We start from the raw sequence: 23,008 nt of genomic DNA, 5'->3' as shown, positions 1-23,008 counted from the left end.
GCCCATAGAGGAAAATTGGGGCAATTTTTGGAATTGTGGCAGTTGGGAATCCAAAACACCTGGAGGGCCAAAGTTGCCCCATGCCTGAGTTAGACCGTATCAGCTCTAGCTCCCTAGATATGGTTATCATGATTGTCTATTGAGGAGCAGATGAAGACTCTTCGTGACCTCCTGGACCAGCCCACGCCAGAGCTCCCTCAAGGTCAGTCCAGTCACTTCAAGGATGCCATCCATCCATCTTGCCCTTGGTCGGCCCCTCTTCCTTTTGCCTTCCACTTTCCCCAGCATAATACATTAACGTATTACAACATATTACATCAAACAACATATTACATCAAAATAAAACCAAAGCATAAACAACAAGCAACAACATCAAAATTTCATAGAAAAGAAAAAAAAAAAGTGATCTCAACCTTATCTTAATATCCAGGCCAAGGACGGGATGCCAAGGATATACGGAATACACTAAACAGAACTATCTTATTTTGATCTATTTCCTCATCATAAAACAACCGATTATCTTAACAAAGACAGTCCATATTTCAAGATTTATTTATATCCGAGTTGAAAAAGCATGAAAGCTGCTACTTGGGCACTCAGAACCAGAAAACTCGTGCAGTGACTTTGTGCCCGCGAGGGGAAGAGCTGTGTAATTTTATCAAACCTTAGATGTATTTTGAAGAAAAGGCAACAGAAATTTGAGCATCGCAATCACAGAATTTCTGTCCCCTTCTCCCCCACAAGCTTTTTAATCGGGCCCTGTTTCCGGCACTCAAGGCAAGCAGCTGATGGCAACAGGCACGGCGACTACCACCCCGCACCCTTCCGCCTCCTCCGTGAAGGAGCAAGACTGTGACATAAATAAATACCCAAGATCCATTTCTGTTACTTCATCACTGCTCCTTTCCTGCTGACGGCTCCATCTCAGAATAAGAGCTCCAGCTGGGGCCAAGAACACGGGACATATTGGCTGGCCCCATGCCCTGCAGAGGAATGGCACACGTGACCACCGTGCCAACCAAGTGCCCATGACGCTTCCTTTCAGACATTCCACCACTTCCCATAAAAGGAGGCTTCCCTTCTCCGGGGAGTTTGGAGGCCCTGTTTACACAGCCATAGAGAGAGGACGTGCCTCAATATATAAATAATTTAAATACCAAGGGTCACTGGTCTCCATAGGTGACAACACAATTCCAGGCATACTCTCAGCTTGGTTAAAATGCTGGCAAACTATCGGCATTCTGTGCAACTCAAAAATGCCTGAACAATTCAAGGTGAAGATCAACACTACAATTGTCCTCTCAGGAGCCTTCCCTGTATGAGGCAGAGTGCTGGCCAGCAACAAAGAAAAGATGGATGGGAATCATCAACGAAGACATTCGCGCTGCCAGCCTGAGACCTGAAGATGCCCAAAACAAAGCCCTGTGGAAATGGCAGTCACAATGCTCACCCCTCCATTGGGAAAACTAAGAAAAAACTTAGAAAGAAGAGGAGAGATAGAGATAGATACAGAGATAAGATAGAGAAAGAGATGTGAGGGATAGATAGATGGATGGACGGATGGACGGACAGGCAGGCAGGCAGATGGATGGATGAATAGACAGACACTTGACTTGACACTTCTTGACCATGTGCCAAAGAAATACATCCATCAAAGACTAGGAATAAAAACGATCAGCAAGAATATGCAAGGAGCAAAACGGGTGGTATGGTCATGTCATGAGAAGAGGACCAGCATCAGGAGGACGAAGATCAAAGAAAAGATGGATGGACACCATCAACGAAGACATTAGCACTGCCAACCTGAGACCTGAAGATGCCCAAAACAAAGCCCTGTGGAAACAGCAGTCACAATGCTCACCCCTCCATTGGGGGAAAAAAAACTTAGAAGAATAAGAGAGACAGAGATAGATACAGAGATAAGATGGAGATGGGACAATAAGAGATAGATAGGCAGGCAGGCAGGAAGACACATAGATAGATACATAGATGGATGGATGGATGGATGGATGGATGGAAGGATGGATGGATGGAAGAAGCAAGACCATGGTGGTATGGTCATGTCATGAGAAGAGAACCAGCATAAGGAGCACAAACAGCCCTGCATTTGGAGACTGCAGGATGTGGACAAAGATCAAAGAAAAGCTGGATGGACACCATCAACGAAGACATTCACACTGCCAACCTGAGACCTGAGGATGCCCAAAACAAAGCCCTGTGGAAACGGCAGGAGGTGTTGTGTCCTTAGTGTCCATCGTAAATAGTACACATGTGCGATCGATAAAAAAAAATGTTTCGAAAAGTCATTGCAACTATATTTTGGCAAGCAGAGCTAGGTGATGTAAATAAAAGCAACTGCTGTAATCTGTGACTTTTGAAAAATGTGCCTTTCTATTACAAAATGACAATTAAAAGAAGCTTGGCAAGCAGGAGAATAAGCCTATGAACTAAATAATGACTTGGAAGCAACTGGGTCCGTTTATGCCAGCCATGGGCAAACTTCGACCCTCCAGGTGTTCTTTCCGTATGTGGATGATATCCTTCAGTATGTGGATGACCTACTCATAGCAAAGGCAAGGGCCATCTTGGCCCCTCCAGGTGGTTTGGACTCCAATTCCTAACAGTCTCAGGTCCTTTACTTTTTCCTCTCAGCCGCTTAAAAGGGGCCTGAGGCTGTTAGGAATTGTGGGAATTGAAGTCCAAAACACGTGGAGGGTCCAAGTTGACTCATGCCTGGTTTATACACACTAGCAACCATGTGTTCTGTTGCATTAAAAAAAACTAGAGAAACAAACTTATATCAACGACAAACATTCAAAAATGTCAGAAAAATTGCAATCAATATGGATGTTTTCCCCCCATAATTTTTCTTTTTCAACTTTTTGCTTTGGAAATGTAAAATGGGGGAAACTAGACTCGCTTAACGAATCTCAGCCGCTCCTTCCCTGCCTTCCCACCCTACAGAGTTATTCCCGCAATGCTGAGCGTAATTTCAGAGCCATCTGAGCCCGCTGGAGTCTCCCATCCTAACAGGGAAAGAATGCAAAGCAGGGAATCCAGCCTTAGGGCAACCACCTCCAACAGTGGTCTTTGTTTTCTCTCTTTGCCCAATCCCAGGCAGAAAAAGCAGCAAACGCGGCATTGTCACCGAACACCAACCCTGGCCTCCTGGCTAAACAACCCCTTTTTCTGAGAATATGAAGCAGCTGAGGCCTCTTAAGCCGTTGCATCCCTTGTGTGGGCCTCCAACAAGGGGAGGACGAAGAAAGAGGGGGCGTCTCCTTCCAGAAAGTGACTTTGCAGAGATGTAAACTGAGCCTTAGACTAGTTAAGGCAAAAAGCAAAGGCAAGAGGAATGCAAGCTTGTGGCAACCGCTGGTTGTTAATAGAAGCAAAACTGCATCCAGGACAGGTCATTTTGGTTTCCCTGATGCTCCTTCTTTCTCTTCTTCCTCCTGGCCCACAACTTCCCTGTTTCTGTCCCAGGATTAAGCAAAAGGCAGTCAAATAACATCCAGCGAGCCACAATTGCTCATCCATATCTCATATGCTTCCTCAGACTATTGGGAGGATCAGACTATGATGGATATGATGACCTTTTTCAAGCCTTCTCTAGTAATGTTTATCTATGATCTTATTGCTTATTTGTATGTATGTTCTGGCATGCAGCTTCCTTTACACTATGGTTCCTGAGAAGTTGTAGGAGGAGCTGCAAACCACATGCTCTCTCTAGAATCATAGAATCATAGGGTTGGAAGAGACCTCATGGGCCATCCAGTCCAACCCTCTGCCAAGAAGCAGGAATATTGCATTCAAAGCACCCCTGACAGATGACCATCCAGCCTCTGTTTAAAAGCCTCCAAAGAAGGAGTCTCCACCATACTCCGGGGCAGAGAGTTCCATTGCTGAACAGCTCTCACAGTCAGGAAGTTCTTCCTAATGTTCAGATGGAATCTTCTTTCTTGTATTTTGAAGCCATTGTTCCGTGTCCTAGTCTCCAGGGAAGCAGAAAACAAGCTTGCTCCCTTCATCCCTGTGACTTCCTCTCACATATTTATACATGGCTATCATATCTCCTCTCAGCCTTGTCTTCTTCAGGCTAAACATGCCCAGCTCTTTAAGCCGCTCTTCACAGGGCTTGTTCTCTAGACCCTTGATCATTTTAGTCTCTCTCCTTTTGACTATGTTTTCAGATATATATATATATTTTAACCCCCCTCCCCCTGGACATACAATTTACATACAATAAACATACAAAAAAAAAACTCCTACAGAAATTACATTTGAAATATCAGTCTTAGTCTCATTTTTTCCACTCCACATCTCAATACATTCTCTAAATAATTCCTAACTGGATCCCACATACTTAATTATTATAACATTTTCTATTTTGTCTATAATGTTCAATTTACAATTTGTTATTTCCACGTTTCACATATTTACTATATAATTATACCAAATTGTCACAGTCCACTTTGTTTTATCTTTCCAACCCCTCACTAAAACCATTTGCGCACACGTTATTAATTTGTCAACCACTCTTTAATTCTGCACATTATACACTCCTAGTATGCTTGCACGTAATACATATCAATTGGCTATTATTATGTTTCACAACCTTCATTAACGACAAATGGTCTATGTATCATTCGCAGGGCCCTGCAAACCACACCAGCAGCCATCAAGTAATTGCTATTTGCATGAACAGTAGGCTTGGACCCAGATCAGTTTGACCGAATGTGATTTGTAATATTCAGTAGTCTGTTTTGTGTAATCCCACAACAAGAGAATGAGGAGAAAACCAAAAAGTTGGACAAAACCTACCAAGAGAGCCAGCTACTGGAGAGGATGAAGTTAAGTCTGCAATATATCTGAGGCAGGGGTCTGCCGTGGGGCTCCTGGAGAAGATCCTGCAATGTCTTTTCTCCCTTCCTGGCAGTGGAAAAGTTCCCTAGGCTCTTTCTCCAGGGAGGGCCTTGCTGGGAACTCACTTTCCCAACAGCACTTGCATGGGGTGGGCATTGAAAAGTCTCTGAGTTTTTCTCTGAGCACGATGGGAGTTGAAGTTTCTCTCTCTCTCTCTCTCTCTGTTTCTCAGCCAACAAAAGTACTGGTTATGTCCATTTCTGATTGGCTGAGAATGGACACAACTGATGACTACTAGGCTTGGGCGGTTTCGTTCGTTAATTTCGTAATTCGTTATTAATTCGTATTTAAATTAGCTTACGATCCAATATTGAGCCATGCAGGACTACTGTGAGGAGTAATTAAAAATCGAAACAATTTTTCCAATTTATTTCGTATTGTTTCGTAATTGTTTCGTAATTATTTCCGTATGTCTGGTGCAAGTTTTATAGTTGTTGTTTGTTTTATCAGTGATAAAAAATAAATTATCACACCAACAGTCAACAACAGAGGGAGAGGGAAGCTTCAGAAGTTTCCCCTGTCTCATTTGGAGGTTTTTTAGCATATTGCGCAATCGCGTCCGCCATTAACGAATCGATTCGAAATTTTACGAAATTTCGTATATTTCGAACCTTTTTAAAGGAAAATTTCGGAATTCTTTAAAAAAACGAAACGAGTTTAGAACCAAAATTTTCCGTGGTTACCCAAGCCTAATGACTACCATTCTCAGAACCCTCTCTTGTGGTTTATCTTACTTAAAAAATGTTATGGTTAAAACTTAAAATAATTCTTAAAAAATCATTAGATGGGTGAAACGTTTTGAAACTTGGCAAGCCTGCAATTGTAAATGAGATCTAAAATTGAGGTAGGTTTCATGCAGATAGGCATTAAAACGACTCAGGATTGAGCCTTTAAAGTTTCCCATTGTAGGCAATGGGTTAACTTAGCCAAATGAAAACATCAACACTCCTCCCAACTCGAGTAACTTCCTGGTAAACAGAAAGAGGGGTTAGCTGAAACAGCATGCCTTTTGGCTGGATTGCACAAGCCTAATGAGCAGCATGGCACCAAAACAACCACGAAAGAAGCTCAAGGATAAGGAAGGTCAAGAAATACATACAGCATATCGGGGCAGTTGTCTGGCTTTTCCAGAAGGCCGCCCTCCATCACAAAGCGAAGGACCTGCTCATTCGACATGCCTTGGTAAGGCTGCTCAGCGAGTGTGGCTATCTCCCACAAGACAACACCAAAGGACCTGCGAGGAAAACAATCACAAGAGGACATTCAAGCTACTGCAGCTGAAAAGCATCGTCCCAATTCGAAATCACTAAACAATCTTTCCTCTGGATGTGTTTTCTGAAGGTATTTCACATCTGCTTGCCCCCCCCCCCCCCAAATGGAACATTTGACTATGTTTACTGAGCTCATGGTGTTTGGGTTGAGCGTGTGCAAGGGTACAGGGGAGAGCATTGAAATACTAGCAAAGATATTTCCATTATTATTATTACCAAACGTCCGAGTGAGTTGTGAAGACGCCGTCCTTCAGTGATTCTGGGGACATCCAGCGGACGGGCAGCAAGCCCTTCCCACCTTTCCGATAGTAATCGGTCTCATAGATATCCCTTGTCATGCCAAAATCTATGGGACACACAAAGGAGAGGGGTGAATACTCAGCAAGGCAAAGGAAAACGCAGAACAACAGCACCACATAACAACAACTCTTATTTATAATCTGCCCTTCTCCCCGAGGGGACTCAGAGCAGATTACAGTATATAAGCAGACACACAAACATTCAATGCCTTATGACAATAATATAAAATGAGATACAAATACACAAGCAAAGGCTTCTCCTTTCATTTCCGGCTCTGAAGGCACTCCTCATCTCTGGCATGTTTAATAGACACCCATGAAATCATTCATTTCCCGTGAATTTCCTCCACAACTTTTCCACGTAATTGCTCTGAAAGATGCAATCTATTTTTGGCTCTAATTTGTAAACAAAGACTTTTGTTGATCTCCGTAGCTAGAGGTGGATTCTCTTTACTCGATTCCTTATCTGCTGTTGCTACTTCTGATTCCCCTGGCTGCCCTTGAGGCCCTGCACTTTCTGAGCCAGGTTTTTCACAGAGAGAACCATCATTTCCCAGACTTGAGACTCCATCACTTTGTACCACAGAAAAGCTCACAATCCTCTCTAAATTATTGCTATATAAGCAGTATATAAACAGATACAGGCAAACATTCAATGCCTTATTACAATGACATAGAACAAGGCACAAACACACAGGCAAAGGTAAAGGCTTCTCCTTTCATTTCCGGCTCTGGAGGCAGTGCTCATCTCCATTTCCAAGCCAAGAAGCCTGCGTCCATAGACACCTCCTGGTCATGTGGCCAGCATGACTACTTGGAGCATCTTTTTGCAAAAGGCAAAGGTTGGCAGGAGCTGTGGCTAACAGCAGGAGCTCACCCTGTCCTGCGGACTCAAGCTGCCAACCTTCTGGTCAGCAGAACAAGGGTTTAACCCATTGCGCCATTACGGCCCCTCCCGTCCTATCACAAGCACTTGCCATTGGTCACGTTTGTAAGACAACTCTAAGCCTATGTTAGCATTTCCTTCCAAGCCTCAGAAAGGACTGTGCAGCCTGAATTACAGAAGCCTAGAAAGGGACCAAAATTAGGATTTTTTTTTCTTTCATAGACCTGCCACTGTCATTACACACTTCTCAAATTATTTCTCTACACACACAATATATTATTTAAAGCTGTGTTTTGCTCACAGAACTGTGACAGAGCTATGTACTTCCAAGGCACTCCTCAATGGACATAGAATAAGTGGAATTCTAATATGAGTGGAAGGAATAGGCAAGAATGGGCCAACTTGAGCCCTCCAGGTGTTGTGGACTTCAACTCCCACAATTCCTAACAGCCTCGGGCCCCTTTCTTTTCCCCCTCAGCCGCTTAAGCGGCTGAGGGGGAAAGGAAAGGGGCCCGAGGCTGTTAGGAATTGTGGGAGTTGAAGTCCACAACACCTGGAGGGCTCAAGTTGACCCATACCTGCGTGAGACCCTTTTAGACTATTTACCACCAAGTTCCTGCTTCCTTTGCCTTTTGCATGAGGAGCACAGACCAAAGAAATCAGGGACCCGCACCTCCAATTTTCACAGTGAAGTCCTCAGCCACCATGCAGTTCCTCGCCGCGAGGTCTCTGTGGACAAACTTGTTGGCGTTGAGATAGGCCATGCCATCGGCGATCTCGCCAGCCATCTGGATCATCTTCTTCAGGGCCGGAAGAGTGTGCGCCGGGTTATTCTGGACAAGGAGAGGCGAGGAAACAAACACAACGTGAGCCAATTTCCTCTTGGCGAGAAGAAAACCAAAAAAACCTTTCCAACTTGGGACTATTCTCACCGACGTAGCTGGAAAAGCCACTTCGCTGATTGGCCATCATCCATATGGGATGAAGAACAATGGGGGCAGAGTGGTTCCCCTTATTGGCAGGCCTACCCTCTGTTTCCTACCTCTTCTAATCCAAATGCTGAGTGTTTCTCCAGTCCTACAGGCCCAAGACCCAAGCATTCATCCATCAAATCACATGCAAACCCAAGACTGTTCTTCTGGCCTTCAACTCATCTTCTCTCGACTTCAGGAGCTTCTGATAAGACTGGACTGTATCTCCTTGAAGCTTCCAAAAGGCCAATTCACTTCCTCAATGGTTTACAATGCCACACTCTCAAAGCCACATGCGTAAACAACAAAACTGTGTTGTCGAAGGCTTTCATGGCTGAAATCACTGAGTTGCTGTGAGTTTTCCAGGCTGTATGGCTGTGTTCCAGCAGCATTCTCTCCCGGTGATGTTTTGCCTGCATCTGTGGCAAGCATCCTGAGAGGTTCTGTTGGCAGTGAGGCAAGTGGAGTGTGCGTATTATACAGGGTAAGGCAGCGTAGCTTCCTTTTTTCAAAACTCAATAAAACCCATTGTATGAATCAGAATTTTTTATTATTTTTTTATAATGTAGGCGCATACCTAAAATTTTGTTTTACGTAGTTTTGAAGATCAAATTAGGTAGGTGACGTCCCCCATTCTCCATACGCTGAGTAAACTGATTTCTGGCGTTTGTCGTGACTCTTGCCAGCATAGCAGGCGTTACGTTGGCAATTTCTTCCTGGATGTTGGTCTTCAAATCTTGTCGGGTCCTTGGACGGTTCACATAAACACGGGATTTCAAAAAACCCCATAGAAAAAAATCACAAGGGGCCAAGTCTGGAGAGTGGGCCGGCCACTCCAAATCCGCTCGAAAAGTAGGCCTCAACGGCAAAAGCACGCTCCTCACTGATCCAACGCAGGATGGCGACTGAACTGTGTCAGGAGAAAACTTTATACTCCCGCCTCTCGAACGAGACCACTAGCGCTCCGCTACGTCTTCAACCGACTGAATGGCGCGCATTTTAAAAACGGAAGTTATGCTTCCTCACCCTGTACAAGAAGGTGGGTCGAAAAGTTTTGCCTCTTGTGTCATAAAAACGTTATGAATGAACCCATAACAGCAGAAGTTGCTCCAGATCCTAGCCTGAACTGTCCTCTACTCAAAACTACCATTCAAGATAATCAAAATAAATTTGGACACATCTGTGCCATCGTTCAAACCAGGAATCAAAACCATTTAGGAAAAATTCAGGTTTTGCTTCGTGACCCATGATTTGAAAGCTGTTTTAATGTCTTTCAAGTCATTGAATCTGGAACCTTGTCACCTCTGGCATTGAAACAGCTTTTTTTGAAAATGAGAAGCAAATAGCTTCTCCCACCACAACAATTAGGCCCCTGAGTTGACAAAATTTAACATGGTTCTGTGAAATTATGCTCTTTGCAGATGAGAAGACCCGGCACACTCACCTCTGTGTCGGGCCGAAGGGAGCGCAAGTAACTCTTCAGATCTCCACGCGTCATGAGCTCCATGATGACCAAGGTGGGTTGACCTTGGGACACAACACCAAGGAGTCTCACCTGACACAAATAAAAGACATTCTTGTTATTATTATATTTATTCACACCCAGCTTTTTCCTCTCCACAAAGTAGACTCAAAGCGGCTTGCATTAAAAGCTTTTCAATACAATGTAAAATCCAAAAATATACTAATATTAAAATAGAATCAATGGTATTAATTACAAATTGACAGTTAAAATCCTTAAAACGGATTAAAAATATAGAATCATAAAATTGGAAAAGACCTCATGGGCTATCCAGTCCAACTCCCTGCCAAGAAGCAGGAAAACTGCATTCAATTCACCCCTGACAGATGGCCATCCAGCCTCTGTTTAAAAGCCTCCAAAGAAGGAGCCTCCACTACACTCTGGGGCAGAGAGTTCCACTGCTGAATGGCTCTCACAGTCAGGAAGTTATAAATATTTGAAATAAATAATAAATAAATAATAAAATGTAGGATTTCTTTTTGGAATTTTGCAATAATAATAATAATAATAATAATAATAATAATAATAATAAACAAAATAATAGTCCCACCACTTTGGGGTCATATTGGTGTTTTTGGGATCCTCGCATGATGTCTTGGAAATTTTACAAAAAAAGAGGGGGGGGGGTTGTTTTGGAATTTTTGCAAAATATGGAATTTTGCTTTGGAATTGTGCAACAATGTGGGATTTTGTTTTGAAATTTTTGAAAATGTTTTTTTTTAATTTTTGTATAATGTGGAATATGGAATTCGAAGATGTGGAATTTTTTTTTTGAATTTTTGCAAAATTGGGGAGCTTCGTTTTGGAATTTTTGCTAAAATGTGGGGTTTTGTTTTGGAATTGGACTGGAATGTCAAAAAGATTATATATATATATGTTTTTTCCTATGAAAATGACATTTCCCAACTTTATCAACACACAGGTTGAGGAAGAGAAAATGGCGGAAAGGGGACGACTCCACCTTACTCTTGAGACCTGGACCTTTTGGATCTAGAGCAACTTACAACGTGGTGGCAGTTGAACTCTTTCATCACCGATGCTTCGTTCAAAAACTCAATCCGCTCTCGCATGCTGGCCGACTCATTGACCGTCTTGATGGCCACCCTGGTTTCGGGCTCGTCCTTGACCACTCCCTTTGCGATCCCTTCATACACCATCCCGAAGGAGCCCTGCCCCAATTCACGGCACATGGTGATCTTCTCCCGGGGCACTTCCCATTCATCCGGCACGTACACTGCAAAATTATAGAGACACTTTTTGCACAAGGACACCCCAATAAAAACCAAGCTGTTACAGTAGCTTCCTGCCCTATTATAGTCCAGAGTCCTAAATTTCATCTGGGAATTATTCCCATTGCTTTTGAAGCTGAGTTTCAATGGTTTGTGATCGTTTAGGTTGCTCAAACACACTGGAAAGCCGAGTACCTAGTTATGAAAATTTGTTATTAATACCCCCAAGACAATGTCAACTTATGGTGATAGTATGAATGAGAGACTTTCCAAGTAGCCCTGGCAGCAATCACACTGTAGAATGAATGAAGCGACCCCCATGGCTCTGTGTCATTTATAGTTTGGTAAGGCACCAGTGTGCATTTTGGCAGAGAAAACGAAAGAGTCAGTAGAACGACTACTTTCAGGATTCCACAACACTGAGCCGAGGGGCTGTGTGCGAGTTGGAGAGCAGCTCTCCAAAATAGCCACAAATGGGGCAATTCAGTTTCCCAAACATGGCGATTCCCAATCTTACACTCACCCTACTGGCCTTCTTAGCCGAAGAAATGACTTACCATCTGAAGCACTGAAATATTCAGGGTTGACAGAGGCATAAAGTACTCCATTTCCAAGCCTGTCGCTGTTCCTGTTAAAAAAAACAAAGGAGGAGTATTTTGAACATCGGAAGGAACATCTGAAGGAACTTCTTGTCCTTCTCCAGTTGAGGATACTTTAGCTCAGGCATGGGCCAACTTGGGCCTTCCAGGTGTTTTGGACTTCATCTCCCACAATTCCTGGGTTCAGGCCCTTTCCTTTTCCCCCTCAGCCGCTTAAGCTGGGAGTTGAAGTCCAAAACACCTGGAAGGCCCAAGTTGGCTTATGCCTGCTCTAGCTGGATTCCATTGGATCCTGTATGGGACCTTTTCCAACCCATTGGTTTCCTCACCAACAGAAAACTTAGGTAGATATGCAGAGAAGTGTTAGGAATCATTTGTGTCACGTCCCACATGTCATCAGTGATCACAGGCAGATCTTTACATTGTAATCACTTAGTGGTCAATTAACATACACACACACACTCACACATCCAAAAGAAATGTAGTAGTAGCAAAACGAAGTAAACATACATTCATACCAATGGAAACCGTTTCCCTTGCGGAGTGACCCAGCAGGGAAGACTTGCAAAGGAAACGCAGAGGGAGAAGGGGGGATCGAGAACGCAATACACAAAAACAGGGGTCACCTCACATAGGTTTTTATAGCATTGTGGTTGATTCCTATTCATCTTGCCTCCACATATTCAGACTCACCTCTTTTTGTTACAGACGTACAGCATGATGAGAAGCCCTCCCACAATCAACAGGACCGCAATGGGCAGAGCGATAATCAAATGCAAGAAGTTGCCATAGTTTGCTGCTGCAGCAACCAAGGGAAACAGAGACATGCGTTAATTAATTATTCATAATAGATTGCAACTAAACTGTTGTAGATTAGAGGCTGATGATTTAACTGATAATTTAGAGAGGATTGTGAGCTTTTCTGTGGCACAACGTGATGGGGTCTCAAGTCTGGGAAATGATGATTCTCTCTGTGAGAAACGTAGCTCAGAAAGAGCAGGGGCTCAAGGGCAGTCAGGGGAGTCAGAAGTAGCAACAGCAGATAAGGAATCAAGTGAAGAGCTGAGGGTTCTCATAGGAATCCACCTGTAGCTACGGAAATCAACAGAAGTCTTTGTTTACAAATTAGAGCCAAAAATAGATTGCATCTTTCAGAGAAATCACGTGGGAAAGTTGTGGAGGAAATTCACGGGAAACGAATGATTTCATGTGTGTCTATTAAACGAGCTGGATATGAGGGCTCCCTCCAGGGCCAGAAATGAAAGGAGAAGCCTTTCCCTGTGTGTTTGTGTCTCATTGTATATCATTGTCATAAGGCATTGAATGTTAGTGTGTTTCTGCTTATATACTGTAATCCGCTCTGAGTCCCCTCGTGGAGAACGGCGGAATATAAATAAAGTGTTGTTGTTACTGTTGTTGTTGTTATTATTATTATTATTTCCACAGTGGTCTTGTGCTCCTAACTCCAGTGAATATAGAGAGCAGACTTTATAAACCTCTAGAAAGGCTAATAAGCATAATAAATAAGATACAATAACTGGAAGGGGGATGGGATGGGTACAAGAGATCACTAAGTAGATGCCAGCAAGACTCCTTACGCTTGGGTTGGACGTAGAACGAGATTGGCTCTGTCCAGGACCCGTTCCCTGCCAAAGACGTGGCCTGGACTCGGACGGTGACGTTCCCAGGGTTCAGATTCGTCAGTTTGGCTCCTCCGAGTTTCTTGTAGTCTTGTCTGGAAACACACAACCCCTTCTCCTGCAAAAGTAGCAGCGGGGAAGGAAAGGGAAAGGATTAAATGTCATTCACGGGACTACTCTTGCTGATCCCTTCCATCCTTCCCAGTCCAATGCCGCCAGTTGTTTTAGCATTTCCACTCCTGGAAGACGTGGGAATAGCCATTTCTCCTCAAAACAAAGCGGTGCCTCCTCATTCCTCCCTGGCACCTTGCTACCATCTCCTGAAAGGGATTTTGCAAAATGCAAAAGTGGAGTCCTTAAATTATTTATTGATTTATTTATTTACTGTATTTGTATGCCACCTTTCTCAGCCAATTGGTGACTCAAGGTGGTATCCAACAAATCAGTATACATAAAATAATAGATAAAAAACATTAAACAGTATGAGACATCACAAAAGCAATAAATAATAATAACACCCTTTTACTCAAGCAGGTTTTTAAGATCACGCCAGGGGCTGCAGCTTTGATTTTATATGCTTTTATGCATTTAACCTGAATTGCTTTTTAATAATTAATTGATAATTGGAGCCCCCAGTGGCACAGTGGGTTAAACCACTGAGCCTGCTAAACTTGCTGACTGAAAGGTCGCAGGTTCAAATCTGGGGAGCAGGGTGAGCTCCTGCTGTTAGCCCCAGCTCCTGCCAACCTAGCAGTTTGAAAACATGCAAATGTGAGTAGATCAATAGGTACCGCTCCAGCAGGAAGGTAATGGCGCTCTATGCATTCATGCCAGTGGCCACATAACCTTGGAGATGTCTACGGACAACATCGGCTCTTCGGTGATGAGCACCAGAGTCCCAGAGTCGGACACAACTGGATTTAATGTCAGGGGAAAACCTTTACCTTAATACTGCATTAATATTTGTTATACTATAATGCTGTTAACTGTAAGCGACTTTGAGTCTCCATATGGAGAGAAAAGGCAGAATATAAATAAACATATTATTATTTGTGTGTGTGTGTGTATATATATGTATATATATATACACACACACACACACACACACACACACACTTCCAGGTATGTGTCTGTATGTTTGTTTATTCAGATAGGCTGGTGCAACCTGTGGCCTGGACCTCTAAAGCTCTGCTTCCTTAATCTATGGAAATTAGGGCAGCAGAGAAAAATGACTCTAATATGGAAACCAATGACTCTAGTTCAGTGGTTCTCAGCATTCCTAATGCCGCGACCCCTGAATACAGTTCCTCATGTTGTGGTGAGCCCCAGCCATTAAATTATTTTCATTGCTACTTCATAATTGTAATTTTGCTCCTGTTATGAATCATTATGTAAATATCTGATATGCAGGATGTATTCTTATTCACTGGACCAAATTTGGCACAAATACCCAATATGCACTAATTTGAATACTGGTGGGGTTGGGATGAGAGGATTGATTTTGTCATTTGGGAGTTGTAGTTGCTGGGATTTATAGTTCACCTACATTCAAAGAGCATTCTGAACTCTACCAACGATGGAATTGGACCAAACTTGGCACACAGAACTCCCATGACCAACGGGAAATACTGGAAAGGTTTGGTGGGCATTGACCTTGAGTTTGGGAGTTGTAGTTTGCCTACACCCAGAGAGCACTGTGGATTCAAACAATGATGGATCTGGATCAAACTTGGCACGAATATTCAATATGCCCAAATGTGAACACTGGTGAAGTGCGAGGAAAATAGGCCTTTACATTTGGGAGTTGTAGTTGCTGGGGTTTATAGTTCACCTACAACCAAAGAGCATTCAGAAGCCCACCAATGACAGAATCGGGCCAAACTTACCACACAGAACCCCCATGACCAACAGAAAATACTGTCTGTGATGGACCCCTCTGACACTCCTCATGACCCCTCCAGGGGTCCCGACCCCCAGGTTGAGAACCACTGCTCTAGTTTCTAATGAATCTTCTCTAGCCACAGATACTTTTGCTCCTAAAACTCATCACTGCCAACTTTCGGCAATTCTGAACTACAGCCATTTCAATGCCTTAACCTAGCTGAAACCCAGCTGAACATAAAGTCCTGCAAACTTTTCTTACCTCGCTTTGTTTATACTTGATTTCATACATCAGTATCAAACCGTTGGGGCTCACGGGTTCCCGCCACTTCAGGAGTATGGTGTTTTCTTCTTTTCCTTCCCACGTTACTGGTCCTGGAATGTCATCTGCTCCCTCTGCGGAAAAACACACAAGAGCGGATGTAATCAACCACAACTAGGAAAAGCTGTATTTTGGGGGAATACAGCTCCCAGAAGGGCCACGCTAGTTGGAAGAATCTGAGAGCTGCGATTCAACAACAACAACTAAATGTGCTCAAGCTCTGTTGTGAATTGAAATCCCCATAAGCACAGCCAGTTCCTAAGTCACACATTCATACAAGAGGTGAAAAGCATCGACGGACAGGATGGAACTGAAAGACTGTTCAGGAGAACGGTGTCTTCATAGATTCATACAGTTGGAAGAGACCTCATGGGTCATCCAGTCCAACCTCCAGCCAAGAAGCAGGAATATTGCATTCAAAGCACCCCTGACAGATGGCCATCCATCCAGGAGCCCCCGGTGGTGCGGTGGGTTAAAGACCTGTGCTGGCAGGACTGAAGACCAACAGGTCGCAGGTTCAAATCTGGGGAGAGGCGGATGAGCTCTCTCTATCAGCTCCAGCTCCTCATGCGGGGACATGAGAGAAGCCTCCCACAAGGATGATAAAAACATCAAATCATCCAGGCGTCCCCTGGGCAACGTCCCTGCAGACGGCCAATTCTCTCACACCAGGAGTCACTCCTGACACGACAATAATAATAATAATAATAATAATAATAATAATAATAATAAAAAATCCAGACTCTGTTTAAAAGCCCCCAAAGAAGGAGCCTCCACCACACTCCGGGGCAGAGAGTTCCACTGCTGAACGGCTCTCACAGTCAGGAAGTTCTTCCTCATGTTCTGATTGTAATCTCCTTTCTTGTAGTTTGAAGCCATTGTTCCGTGTCCTAGTCTCCAGGGAAGCAGAAAACAAGCTTGCTCCCTCCTCCCTGTGACTTCCTCTCACATATTTTATACATGGCTATCATGTCTCCTCTCAGCCTTCTCTTCTTCAGGCTAAACATGCCCAGTTCCCTAAGCCGCTCCTCATAGGGCTTGTTCTCCAGACCCTTGATCATTTTAGTCGCCCTCCTCTGGTCACATTCCAGCTTGTCAATATCTCTCTTCAATTGTGGTGCCCAGAACTGGACATAATATTCCAGGTGTGGTCTATTCCAGAATAGAGCATGGGAAGCATTACTTCCCTAGATCTAGACACTATGCTCCTATTGATGCAGGCCAAAATCCCATTGGCTTTTTTTGCCGCCACATCACATTGTTGGCTCATGTTTAACTTGTTGTCCATGAGGACTCCAAGATCTTTTTCACACGTACTGCTCTCGAGCCAGGCATTGTCCCCCATTCTGTATCTTTGCATTTCATTTTTCTTTGATTCCGTCTCATTACCAGATGATGTGTTAGATAGGCAGAAGCTCCTCCCAAGATGTGCCCGGCATCAGGAGGATTTCGGGAATATGGAGCACCTTCTGAGCCAATGGCGTTGGGGCGAATCCTAGTTTCGACACTGGCATGTGTTCCCGACGTCAAAGGCTGGGCAGAGACAGGGACAATAATGCAACATCCTCTGCTGCTGCTTCTTTTTCTCAATGCCTCCAGCTGTTCTCTCCTTGGAGCAGGCCAAGACCGATACTGCAGAAACAGCATGCCGAGGACTATTTTGGGCCACTCCTTCAGCTGTTCCAAGAGCACTTTCAATCAAGACATAACATTTCTTTCCACCTGAGGCATCAACACTGACTGATCTATACCATTGTGGTCCAGGCAAAGCAAAACAGACAGAAGGAATGTCCATTGGATTGAGTTGATATTTCCCCGCACTATACTTTTTGATATTTATCTGCAAAAGCTGGGTGGCAGTTAAACATAAAAAAAACCAAGATTACAGCAACAAGAATGATTGACAACTGGGAAATATAGGGAGAAAACGTGAAGACAGTGACAGACTTTGCATTTCTAGGCGCCAAGATTACTGCAGATGCAGACTGCAGCCAGGAAATCAGAAGACGTTTCCTTTTTGGAAGGAGAGCAATGTCCAATCGCGATAAAATAGTGAAGAGTAGAGACATCACACTGGCAACAAAGATCCGCATAGTCAAAGCCATTGTATTCCCCGTAGTCACCTACGGATGTGAGAGCTGGACCTTAGGGAAGGCTGAGCGAAGGAAGATAGATGCTTTTGAGCTGTGGTGTTGGAGGAAAGTGCTGAGAGTGCCTTGGACTGCGAGAAGATCCAACCAGTCCATACTTCTAGCAATAAAGCCTGACCGCTCATTGGAGGGAAGAATAGTAGAGGCCAAGATGAAGTACTTTGGCCACATCATGAGAAGAAAGGAAACCTTAGAGAAGACATTGATGCTGGGGAAAATGGAAGGAAAAAGGAAGAGGGGCCGACCAAGGGCAAGATGGATGGATGGCATCCTTGAAATGATTGGATTGATCTTGAAGGAGCTGGGGGTGGCCACGGCCGACAGGGTGCATGAAGTCACAAAGAGTCAGAAATGACTGAACGAATGAACAACAACAACAAAAAATACTTTTTGAAGAACCTCACAGACTCACAAAGGGCTGAAGCATCTCTGGCGACAGCTAGAAATAATTATCAACGAAAACAAAACATTCAGAAGAAGAAGGGATAAATAGAGAAGGAGAGAAAACTCGAGTAAGAGACAAACCATGCTCAAAAATACATTTCCTATTGATCTCACAACTGCAGCAAACCCAAAGGAACCGAGTGATAACTTAGGAGATAAAGATACGCAGGATCCCAAACACTTAAAATCCAGACCAGGTATAGTCCAACTTTGACCCTCCTTCCAGGTGTTTTGGACTTCAACTCCCACAATTCCTAACAGCCTCATAGCATCATAGAGTTGGAAGAGACCTCATGGGCCATCCAGTCCAACCCCCTGCCAAGAAGCAGGAATATTGCATTCAAAGCACCCCTGACAGATAGACATCCAGCTTCTCTTTAAAGGTTCCAAAGAAGGAGCCTCCCCCACACTCCTGGGCAGAGAGTTCCACTGCTGAACGGCTATCACAGTCAGGATATTCTTCCTCATGTTCAGATGGAATCTCCTTTCTTGTAGTTTGAAGCCATTGTTCTGCGTCCTAGTCTCCAGGGAAGCAAAAAACAAGCTTGCTCCCTCCTCCCTGTGGCTTCCTCTCACATATTTATACATGGCTATCATATCCCCTCTCAGCCTTCTCTTCTTCAGGCTAAACATTCCCAGTTCTGTAAGCCGCTCCTCATAGGGCACAATATTCCAGGTGTGGTCTAACTAAAGCAGAATAGAGGGGTAGCATTACTTCCCTAGATCTAGACACTATGCTCCTATTGATGCAGGCCAAAATCCCATTGGCTTTTTTTGCCGCCTATTGACATTGTTGGCTCATCTCCACGAGGACTCCAAGATCTTTTTGTTCTTTTTATCACTTTGGGCTACTGATGCTGGGTCACGCTGCTGCTAATAAGTTACTCTGCTGTACATTTATGAGGAGGATCTTTTGTTAAACCCTCCTGTTTAAGGAGCTCCATTGACTGCCATTCATTTTACAGTTCCAATTCAAGGTACAGGTGCTTACCTACAAAGCCCTGAACGATTTGGGACCTGCCTACCTATGTGACCGCATTGCTGTGTACGAACCCACACGATCTCTTTGCTCATCTGGAGAGGCCCTGTTCACGATCCCACCTGCATCGCAGGCATGGGGACGAGGGATAAGGCCTTCTCGGTGGTGGCCCCCCGACTCTGGAACTCTCTCCCCAAGGACATTAGACAAGCCCCAACATTGGTAGTCTTTAGGAAGAGCTTGAAGACGTGGCTGTTCCAGTGTGCCTTCCCAGAATAGGAAACTCCAAGTATCATGTCCCAATTGCACTTTACTAGAGATTTAGGATTGTCTGCACACCGCACCTATCTCCAAAAACCTATCCATTTCACCTGTCATGCCCAGCATTTTTAAAAATTTTAATCATTACATTTGGCCCGGCCTTAGTTTAAATGTGTCATGGTGTTATTGTCTAAGGCATTCTATGTGGGGTTGCCTTTGAAGACTGCTCGGAAACTCCAACTAGTCCAGCGGGAGGCAGCCAGATTGCTCACCGGAGCGGCATACAGGGAGCATACCACCCCCCTGTTGTGTCAGCTCCACTGGCTGCCGATCCAATTCCGAGCACAATTCAAAGTGCTGGTCTTGACCTACAAAACCCTATACGGTTCCGGTCCAGTGTATCTGTCCGAACGGATCCCCCTCTACGTCCCACCTCGGAGCTTAAGATCTTCTGGGGAGGCCCTGCTCTCGACCCCGCCTCTATCACAAGTGAGGTTGGCGGGGACGAGGAGCAGGGCCTTCTCGGTGGTGGCCCCCCACCTGTGGCACTCACTCCCCGGGGAGATTAGATCGGCAACCTCCCTTTTGTCATTCAGGAAAAAACTGAAGACCTGGATGTGGGGCATTTAGACATTCTGGCAGCTAAAGAAAGATCTGATGGTGAGCAGGAATAGATGAATTTACGGAACTCTGAATACTGAGCTTAGAACTAGTATACTATTGTGTTATTGGATTGTTTGTACTGATGATTTTAATGTGTTAACTGTTTAAGTGCTTTTATATATGGATGTATATTGATATAGGCATCGAATTGTGCCTTCTTTTATAAGCCGCCCTGAGTCCCCCCTCGGGGGTGAGAAGGGTGGGGTAGAAGTAACTGAAATAAATAATAAAAATAAATAAATAATGTTAATTGCTATTGTTTTAATGTTTATTGCTTGTTTTATGAGTTTATTTATTGTTGTATTTGTTATGCTGTTGTTTTATTGATGTGTTGGGCGTCGGCCTCTTGTAAGCCGCACCAAGTCCTCTGGAAGATGTTAGCAGGGTATAAATAAAGGATTATTATTATTATTATTATTATTATTAATAAGCCCGCTCGCCCAACAGAACTTCCCGACTGTATGAATAGCTGTTCAATATGGAACTCTCTGTTTTGGAGTCCTTTGGAGGGACCTTCTTTGGAAGCTTTTAAAAAGAGGTGGATGGCCATCTGCCAAGGGTATTTTGTTGAGCTATTTGATACACTTCTCTGAATGCAGAGATAACACAATCACTTCAAAACACTCCTACTTTTAGGCAAGGTTTGTGAGTCCATACCTGCAGGCATCGTTCTTGCGAAAACAAAGTTAGAAGCGCTGCAGCCCAAGAGTGCGGCTTCGTGGTTGCAGCTGTGGATGTCGATCCGGTAGAGCGTGAAGGGCAAGAGCTGCGAGATGAGCGTCCGCTCCCGGCCTTCCACTTTCCTTTCGGAGAAAGGGAACTCCATATCGCTCTCCTCGGCGGCATCGGACACGTTGGCCACGTGCTCCGGGACGGCTGCGGTCCTGTTCTTACTGGCAAAAGTCGTGTTTGCAATTCGGAACAAGTCCCTCCGTTTCCGGTCCGGCCTAGAGAAGGAAAACGATGGAAGTCCATCAAAAGTGGGTTTGGCATAGGTTGAAAAGGAAAGAAAGCACATCCAAGTCCCAGAAACACAAATATGCAGCCAACAGCCTCGGTATTTTGAGAGAAAACAGTAATAAGAGATATTAATGTGATGACTGACAGATGGCTGAATTCCGACACGGAACTGCATGTCAAAATAATCCTTGGTGGTGTTACTCCTGAGTCAAGTTACACGCTCGTGAGACATCCAACGCCAATAAAAGAAGGGAAGAAACATGGAAAGGAGACAATGGGGAAGCTGAATTGGGTCAAAAGTCCAGGAAAGTTCAACTTCAGGACAAAAAGACATAAAGCCTTTGGTCAAGGATGTCCAAGCAATGCCTTGGCTTAGGGCAGTATTTCTCAACCTTCCTAATTCCGCAACCCCTTAATCCAGTTCCTCATGTTGTGATGACTCCCAGCCACAAAATTATTTTCATTATTCCTTCATTACTGTAGTTTTGCTACTGTCATGAATCGTAATGTAAACATCTAATGTGCAAGATGTATTCTCTTTCACTGGACCAAATTTGGTACAAATACCCAATATGCCCAAATCTGAATACCGATGGAGTTGGGGGGGGGGGGGGGGTTGATTTTATCATTTGAGAGTTGTAATTGCTGGGATTTATAGTTCACCTACAATCTGAGAGCATTCTGAATTCCACCAACAATGGAATTGAACCAAACTTAGCACACAGAGCTCCCATAACCAACAGAAAATGCTGGAAGGGTTTGGTGGGCCCGGACCATGAGTTTTGGAGTTGTAGTTCACTTAAATCCAGGGAACACTGTGGTCTCCAACAATGATAGTTCTGGACCAAACTTGGCATGAATATTCAATACGCCCAATTGTGAACACTGGTGGAGTTTGGGGAAAACTGACCTTGACATTTGGGAGTTGTAGTTGCTGGGATTTATAGCTCACCTACAATCAAAAAGCACTCTGAACCCCACCAATGATATAAATTGGGCCAAACTTCCCACACAGAACCCCCATGACCAACAGAAAATACTGTGTTTTCTGATGGTCTCTGGCGATCCCTCTGACGCCCCGCTTGCGACCCCTCCAGGGGTTCCCGACCTCTAGACTGAGAAATGCTGGCTTAAGGTCAAGACAAATAAAAATAAATTTCATGGTGTCTTGGTTTTTAGACCTATTTGTGAGGTTATTTGGGACACAAATTTGGAAAATTGCATTGATCTAGACCACATAGCTCTAGTTTTTTAGATATGGTTAGATATGGGTGAGTTGGTATTTATATATTTATTTATTATTTACTGTATTTATATACTGCTTTTCTCACCCCAGGGGGAGCTCAAAGCAGTTTACAACAAGTTATGGCAAAATCCAATGCCTCATATGCATATAAACCAAATCATAGATCTAAACAAAATATATTACTGAGCATTAAAGTCAATAAAATAATTAAATATAAGATAAAACAACAATTAGATATGAAGACATAAAAATAAAAACCACCTACTCAAAACATTAAAATCACATAATCCAAACTCATAGACCAGGGACATTCCAAATGTGGTTTGCACATATTCTATGTTTATTTCTTGTCCTGCGTTACTTTACTAGCTAAAAGATTGGTTCCATAACCATGTCTTTGTTTTCTTTCTGAAGGCCAGGAGGGAGGGTGCTGATCTAATCTCACTGGGGTGAGAGCTCAACAGATGAGGGGCCACCACTGAAAAGGCCCTGTCTCTTGTCCCCACCAACTACACTTGTGAAGCAGGTGGGACCGAAAGCAGGGCCTCCCTGGATGATCTTAACCTCCGAGGTGGACCATAGAGGGAGATATGTTCGTACAGGTAAGCTGGGCCAGAACCATTTAGGGCTTTATAGGCTACAGCCAGTACTTTGAATTGTGCTCAGTAGCAGACTGGCAGCCAGTGGAGCTGACGTAACAAAGGAGTAGTATGCTCCCTCAGTTAGAAATCTTGCTGCTACCTGTTGGGCTACTTGAAG

General features: G+C 44.0%; 1 protein-coding gene across 1 annotated transcript in view; it reads right to left on the bottom strand.

The window, feature by feature from the left end:
* Nucleotides 1–23,008, bottom strand: part of IGF1R (insulin like growth factor 1 receptor) — a 235,733-nt gene that overhangs the window by 5,809 nt on the left and 206,916 nt on the right. The window contains exons 11-20 of the mRNA XM_060755650.2: nt 20,701–20,990; nt 15,487–15,620; nt 13,302–13,461; nt 12,397–12,502; nt 11,662–11,732; nt 10,880–11,109; nt 9,798–9,908; nt 8,056–8,215; nt 6,414–6,543; nt 6,026–6,160 (exon numbers count right to left, since the gene is read on the bottom strand). Coding sequence (XP_060611633.2) covers nt 6,026–6,160; nt 6,414–6,543; nt 8,056–8,215; nt 9,798–9,908; nt 10,880–11,109; nt 11,662–11,732; nt 12,397–12,502; nt 13,302–13,461; nt 15,487–15,620; nt 20,701–20,990 — 1,527 coding nt within the window. The remainder of the gene's footprint in view (nt 1–6,025; nt 6,161–6,413; nt 6,544–8,055; nt 8,216–9,797; nt 9,909–10,879; nt 11,110–11,661; nt 11,733–12,396; nt 12,503–13,301; nt 13,462–15,486; nt 15,621–20,700; nt 20,991–23,008) is intronic.

The sequence above is a fragment of the Anolis sagrei genome, chromosome 9 (assembly GCF_037176765.1).
Source record: "Anolis sagrei isolate rAnoSag1 chromosome 9, rAnoSag1.mat, whole genome shotgun sequence".
Taxonomy (NCBI): Eukaryota; Metazoa; Chordata; class Lepidosauria; order Squamata; family Dactyloidae; genus Anolis; species Anolis sagrei.
The sequence above is the reverse complement of the archived record's forward strand: the minus strand, read 5'-3'. Positions and strand labels throughout refer to the sequence as shown.